General features: G+C 34.0%; 1 protein-coding gene across 1 annotated transcript; it reads right to left on the bottom strand.

Annotated features, from left to right (window-relative positions):
* Positions 1-6,082: 6,082 nt before the first annotated feature.
* CABS1 (calcium binding protein, spermatid associated 1) lies at positions 6,083-7,261 on the bottom strand. The gene has a single exon (XM_006917279.1). The coding sequence runs from the start codon at positions 7,259-7,261 to the stop codon at positions 6,083-6,085; it is 1,179 nt and encodes a 392-aa protein (XP_006917341.1).
* Between the last annotated feature and the right edge of the window lie 231 nt (positions 7,262-7,492).

Genomic DNA, 7,492 nt, shown 5'->3' with positions numbered 1-7,492 from the left:
TGTAAAATGAGCTCAACTTAAACATTAGTAGTTGGAAGGCAGCTGCAAACATTGCATTCTTTCTTGACTTTTCAGAACATAAATATGAGAAAATGATGACTAATAAACCATTTTGACACCCCCTGATATGACACTACTAGACCAATAAAATTCTTTAAATAAATTGTAACAGAAAGTATGTTGTGCACCCCAGTAATTACCTTGCTCAGGAGAAATGGTCAAGTTATTGAACAATCTGAAATGTGAGCATTGTAGTAGTTTGACATTTGTTTTGAAGTCAGTATGTTTCACTTTTTATGAAAATGCAGTTTATCACGAGAAAGAGATAGTAAAATATCATGTATTTACTTATGGAAGTTCTTCTGATGGGTAACTGAATTTTTTATGCTTTTCTTTCAAGTTAGGTATTAACCAGGTGCATCTTGGCATTAATTCACCTGGTGATAAACTGAAGATCAGATGAGGAACTCCAGATTTTTCATCCTAAAGGTGAATTCGAGGGTGCTGGACACAGTGTTTCCTTGGTTATTGGTGTTTCAATTTGTTCATATCTTTAATAACTTTTTTTTTAGGTGAACCATTGAAAATCTAAATCAGGATGCAGACCTATATCTGTATGCTTTTACATAGAAAGTAATTTTGTACATGAAGAGACCAAGACTTGAGAAAACAAGTGACTAGCTCATAGTTTCAAGAGCCAGTATTTTAACCCAGATTTGTTTATCTCCATGGCTTTTTATTTCCATTGCATCAAAATATTTTAAAGTACATTTAACTTCTGATAAGATAATTTTTTATTAGTTATTATAATGAGTAAGCTGTATATAGACTCTGTCTTAGGCATTTTTGTGTCTCTGTCAACTAGTAAGTTTCCTGGTATAAATTTAGGTGATGAATAATGCTTTTGACCAAGTAAATATATATGAGCTTTCTGTCCTTTTCTGACTTTGTTATAAATTATATCTAATTCAAAATTCTATAGAATGAGAGAAAGTGTGAGAATTCCAACTCACAAGATGCTTGCCCTTATTAAAGAGAGGCAGCCAACTTGGCTAGGAATAACTACTGATTGAGACTGATACTAGAGCTTTCATATTTGTACATAAAATTTTCACATCAAAGTGTCTATGTATTTGAAGCTGTGCTTATTTTATTACCATTTTGGTTAATAGTGTAAAATGGAATATGCTGGTAAGTATTACAATATATCTATAATTTTTCTTATTTATTTCAGCTATGGTTTCTTATCTCTCTGTCCCTTGCTTTCTCTATCATCTCCAATTCAACTTTTACTTTTTCATCAAAATAATCTTTCTAAAACACAGTTAACAAGTTAACACATTAACCCCTTGCTTAAAACTTTCGATGATCCCATTATCTACATCAGCATTTCCCAAACCATGTTACATAGAGCGTTAGTTTCTTGTGTTCCTGGTGGTGCTCCATATACAAATTCATTTAAAATTTTCAGGAAATTCACCCAAGAAGTTTATCAATGCATTTTACCCTGAAGCTCTTTTTTAACTCTTACAAAGAAACAAGAACAAAAAACCAAACAATTTCAGTGAAAGTAGCTCAGAAAATAAATTATTAGTTATGTGAAATTTTAATCCTAATTTGCTACACAGGGTGTGATGGTTAAATTTCTCTGTTAACTTGGCTAGGCTACATTGCATAGTTGCAAACACTAGTTTAGATGTTGCTGTTAAGGTATTTTATATACATGGTTAATATTTACAATCAGTTAATTTTAAGTAAATCAAATTACCTTCCATAATGTGGATGAGCCTCATCTAATCAGTTGATGGCCTTAAAAACAAAGACATATTTACTTAAAAAGAAGGAATTTTGCCTTGACATTGAAACATACAAATCTCATTTAAATTTCCAGCCTGCTGGCTTGCCCAATGGATTTTGGACTCGACACCACAATATCAACTTTAATCTGAATTTCCAGCCTACCAATCTGTGCTATGAATTTTAAATTTACCAGTCTCAACAATTACATGAACAAATTTCTTAAAAGAAATCCCTATCATCCATCCATTCATCCATCCATCCATCCATCCATCCATCCATCCATCCATCCATCCATCCATCTATCATTTATCTATCTACCTATCATTGTCTCTCTCCCTCCCCCTGCCCCACACCAGAGAACATTAACTAATACACATGGTCTGACACAGTTTGATTGTTTTTGCTTTTGTAAGGTTATGCTATCAGTCAAAATTTGGTAGATCTGTAACCATTTCTCTCTCAGATCCACTGTGCTAACCTTACTTCAGTATTATTGAGAACACCAAGTACTTCTGGATCTTTGCTCTTGCCTTTCCCTCAGCTTGAAACCAGTGATCCCCTTCATATCCTGGTAAACTCTTACTCATCTCTAAGTATCCAGTTTATACCAATCTTTCTCTGAGAGCATTCATAGCCTAATAAATAAAATAAAATCATCATTCATTATTTCATTTAATTTGTTCATTAAACATGCTAATTGAATGTCTGCTGTGTTTAACGCTCTCAGAATTGAGCAGTGGACAAGAAGATATATCTCAAGATGAGGTGCCCAACTGTGTTTACTCAGGACACTCTAGTTTATTTCTGTTGTTTCGGAGTCATTATTAGTATTCATCCTTTCAGTCTCAAAAGTGTTTTTGTTTTAATAATAAATTATGTGATCTTTTTAATTATCCATACATATAATCTACTAGAGAAGATAAATACAAACATGTTATGAATTGAATTATGTCTTTTCCCCAACCCTCAAATATGTTGGAGTCCTAACTCCCAGAACCTGTAAATGTGACCTTATTCAGATATGGGGTCTTTGCAGATGTACCTAAGTTAAGATGAGGTCATACTAGGTTAAGGGGTCTAATCCAATGACTGGTGTCTTTATGAGTAGAGAGAAATTTGGACACAGAGATACACAAAGAGGACATCATGTGATGAGGGAAGCAGAGATTGTAGTGATATGTTTATAAGCCAAGGAATATCATGTATTACCTTATGTTTATAAGCCAAGGAATATCATGTAATACCTAATATCGTGTATTACCTTAACAACTAAGAAACTAAGAAGCAATAAAAAATCCTCCCCCTAAATCTTCAGAGAGCACAAGGCTCTTCTGACACCTTGATTTCAGACTTATATCATTCAGAACTGTAAGAGAATACATTTATTTTATGCCCCCAGTTTGTAGTAATTTGTTACAGCAGTCTTAGAAAATTAATAAAACAGGCAATTAAAAAAATTATGGGTGTTACATAAAGCAAGATATCGTATACCATATGTGACATTGTAATGGGAGATTACAGGGGCCTAATGGTTTTGAGAAAGTGACATTTGGGGGAGTTCAAGAATGACTCACGGAGGGTATAGCATGTTTAATGATCCTGAGAGAAGACATAGCTTGATGTTCTAAGGAAATGAAAAGAAGATCTATATAGTTGGGATTTAAGAGTAAAAAATGACAGCTTCTTGGATAAGCACTGTTCCAGTTGTGGAGAATCTGATAAATATCACAAAGATTTTGTACTTTATCCTAAAGTTGGCGCAAAGTCACTGAGCATTTTGAGTGTGGAGTTGAAAGTGGCATGATGAATTTCTGCTATAAAATGTCACTCATGCTTGATAAAACTTTGGATAAAGGACTGGCAGTGGGAATGGAAGCAAGTGGATTCCTGTGGGCCCAGAGGTGAAAACTTTGTTTTTGTTGGGTGTAGAGAATGAGTCAGAGAGGTGTGAAAGAAGAGTCCCAGTTTCTGGCTTGGACAACTGTGATGGTATCTTTTTGATAAGATGGAGAATATTAGAAAAGGAGAAATCAGAGAGAAGGGAGATTTCAATTTAGACTTCTGTTGCCTTTGAGGTGTATGTGAGAAATTCAAAAGCACATGCCAGTAATATTGCAGAAATAGGCTGCAGACTCAGAATTTAATTTTTGTATTATTTATTTACTTTTAATGTGAAGCAGGTAGAAGAGTTGGACAACAGTCATATATCACACACATACTGGACTAAGTCCCCAGTCTTTTTGGTACTTTGAGGTTATGAATATTCTTTAATGCACCCTTATGTAAAGCATCTATTTAGGAGAACTGTCTTTCTTTGTGGTCAGGAATCCCTTCATCTTAAAACTAACTCTCTCTCTCTCTCTCTCTCTCTCTCTCTCACTCTCTCTCTGTCTGTCTGTCTGTCTCATATTGCCATCATGGATTTCTTATGACACGGAAGAGAGGTTTATGTCACAGAGTGGGGATAGCTGTAGGTAGGGGACGCAGCGTAGATGGTGAGCATTATATTAGGTTACATTAGGACAGGGGAACTTTAGACAGAGGTAGCTTGTATTAGAGGGAACTGTGGAAATGATTAACTGTGACTTAGGAGTCATTTGTAGCCTCAGAGCTTTGAGAATCTTGTGTCCCCAACTCTCCACATTTTTCGTTCTTTAGCTTAAATCTCAATTTCTCAAGAGACAAATTCCTTGCCATGTACAATACATTTATTTTCCCCAGCTATCATTTACTTTTTAATTTCATGTTTTCTTTTGTACAAAGTTTTAACTATTTATGATGTCAAAGCTATCAGTATTTTTTTTACCATTTCCTTACATGCTTAGATTTCTCAATCAATTTGGATAAATCTACACATACATTTCCTTCTAAGTTTTTGTATAATTTATATTTATGTTTTCGATTTGTGTAGAATTTATTTTAGAGTATGGCTTTAAATAACACCCTAGCTTAATTTTTTCCCAAACACTCAATTTTTAAAGCAAGATTAGTTAACTACCATATTCCATGGTTTTGCATCCATTTTACCATATACTAAATTTTTATGTTAAAACGTGTTTCTGGATTTTAATATGCTATCATAATTATTCATTTATAGTTTATAATGGAGGAAATTCTTATCCTTTATCACTTCCTACCACCCCGCCCCCCTGCCATATGTGCCATTTACTATTCATTCAATGTTTTAGCTTGTTCTTTTTTTAAATATGATAAAATTATAAGTCTATGTAAAATAATTCTATTCTTGGTGTCCAGAGTTAAGTTATTCTTTAAACAAACAGTAGATTTTCATTTTACTTACATCATTCTAATTTGAGAATTCTGTACTAAAATATTAAACACGTCTACACACAGTAAATCAATTGCTGTCAAAGATTTATTGAAGAAAGTCAGCAAAGTGAAAACAGAATCATTTCAAAAGTCTGTGTCAGAAAAGAATGAAGATATATGTCCTTGAATTGCTAACCAAAAGCTTAAGAAGAGTGCGATATCAGTGCTTAAGACCTGAAAAAAATTGACAAAATTTCAGGAAAGAAATTTTAAAGAAATAAAATTAAATCCATTTATATATTTACATACAATATTGTTTTTGACAAATATATATATTAGTAAAATATCATTTGCCTTAGTTTTCATTCAACAAAATCCTAGAAATCTATAACATTTTCTGTATTTCTTACTTGTGGGTGCAAAACAATTACTGAAGAGCCTTAGTCTTATATGAATGAACATTACAGTTGTATTTTTTAATAGGTGAGAATCATTGGTTGCATATTAATAAAAAATCTGTTTAGAATAGGCATTTTAGATCTTTCAATACTATAATAACTTTCTGAGATGTGTTATTAATTCAATTCTTTTTATCTCTTTAATAAACACTAAACTATGCAATTTATCATTAACTAAAATGACATACATTAATAAATGTAGCAGAAAGTGATACTTCTTTATTGCTCTTTCTTCATGTCCCTGAAGGCTAGGATTAAATATTTTATATTAAAATAATTAATTATTGGACAACTCAGTTAAACTTTGTGATACTAGAGGAACTCATACTGCTGACTTTTGTAAGTTTCCATAAAAATATTTGCATAAATATATTTGCATAAATATATTTATGACCTTTATTCCGAAGCATCTGCATTTTCTAAGTCTAATACTTGCCTTAAATGTCCACATTCTTCCTTTTGTTAAGTTTTTGCTTGCTGGACAAACTTCTTAGGCATTAAAACTAGCTGTCTAGGCTATTGCACAGTCCTATGTGGCACCTATTTTGTTACTTTCAAATCAGAAACTCATCTGGTTCTTCTTTTAGTAGTTTAAAGACACCCATTTCAGTTGTAAACGTGTCTTCCTTGTGGTTTGCTGTGTCTAGATCAGGTGTAGTTCTGGAAAATGCCTCAGTGTCTTTAGGTACAGATTCCATTCTATTTTCAGACAAATCTTTTGTTGTAGTAGATGAATCTTCCAGGAGGCTCATAGCTACCGATTTAGGAACAACAAAGTCATATCTGGATTCAGCAGCAGTAAGCAAAATGGGATGGTCCTCTGTTTCATTGGCAATCTCTCTCTCCATCCAAACACTGACTCCATCCATGGACTCTTCATCGGTCAGCAGAACATCTTCTTGATTTTCTTTGTCTCTTTCAACAGTGGTAGTAAGTTCAAACACTGTGATGAAGTTTTCTTCATCAGAGTCAGTTAGTTTAGACATAGCATTAGGGTTATCCTCTGGAAGAATTAAGTCAATTTCAGTTATTTTCTCTTCTGTAAGGGCAGTTATGTCTGGTAGAGTAGTGAAGTGTTTTTCATTAGCTGGAGAGATTTCAGCAATAGAGGAGTCAGTGATCTGGACAACCTCTTCAGCAGTGACATTGGATTTAACTGAGGAACTATAATTGTTAACATTAGGTTTATTCTTCTTAGCTGGAAGGGCAGGAGTGTCAGTAATGCTGGCAATGTTTTTCTTCAGTGTGCCAGAGACTTCAGAAGTTATTAAGACATCTTTATCTTCTGGGTCAATGGTATCCAAAAGAATATCTTCTTTAGTCATGTTAGTGGAAAAATCTATTAAAGAAACAGTAGCAACTGGTGATGAAATATTACCAATTTTCACTGGAATGATATTTTTCATAATAGAGTCATTAGCCATGGAGTTTGTAGTGCCTGTCAGCATGGTAATTTCTTTCTCCAGGTGGGTTGATGACTTGATATGGGACTCCGCATCTTCTTCTGATTTCAGTCTTTCCTTTGGAGATGTAAGCTTGCTGCCTGTAGTTGTTGAAAAATTTTCTAGCATATAGTCATTTACTGAAGAAATGTGGTCTCCTTCTGAAGTAATAGTTGTTTCTGTTCTGGGAATAGTGTTGTCAGTCCCAAAGAGAGTTGTTGCATCAGTTGTTGTTTTACTGTTCTCTGTTGGAGGATGAGAATAAATTTTTGACAAACCATCTTCAGCCATGGGACAAAGTGGCACCATACACACTCACAGGTCTTTCTCTGGGCCCAGTGGTATCCCTAGGCAGGAGAGTGACGTTCATTATAGTGATGAAACATTGGTCATCATGGTGATTATTGCATCAACAACAGAGCCAAAGGCAGTGGCTTTCCTTGGAGGTTGTTTCTATGCTTTGATTGGGCACCTAGTTGCAGGAGTATTGATATTAGATGAAAAGGCAATAGAGTCCTTAAG

This window comes from Pteropus alecto, unplaced genomic scaffold, assembly GCF_000325575.1.
Source record: "Pteropus alecto unplaced genomic scaffold, ASM32557v1 scaffold237, whole genome shotgun sequence".
In the NCBI taxonomy this organism is placed as follows: domain Eukaryota; kingdom Metazoa; phylum Chordata; class Mammalia; order Chiroptera; family Pteropodidae; genus Pteropus; species Pteropus alecto.
Note: the sequence above shows the minus strand (reverse complement) of the source record. Positions and strands in the feature narration are given on the sequence as shown.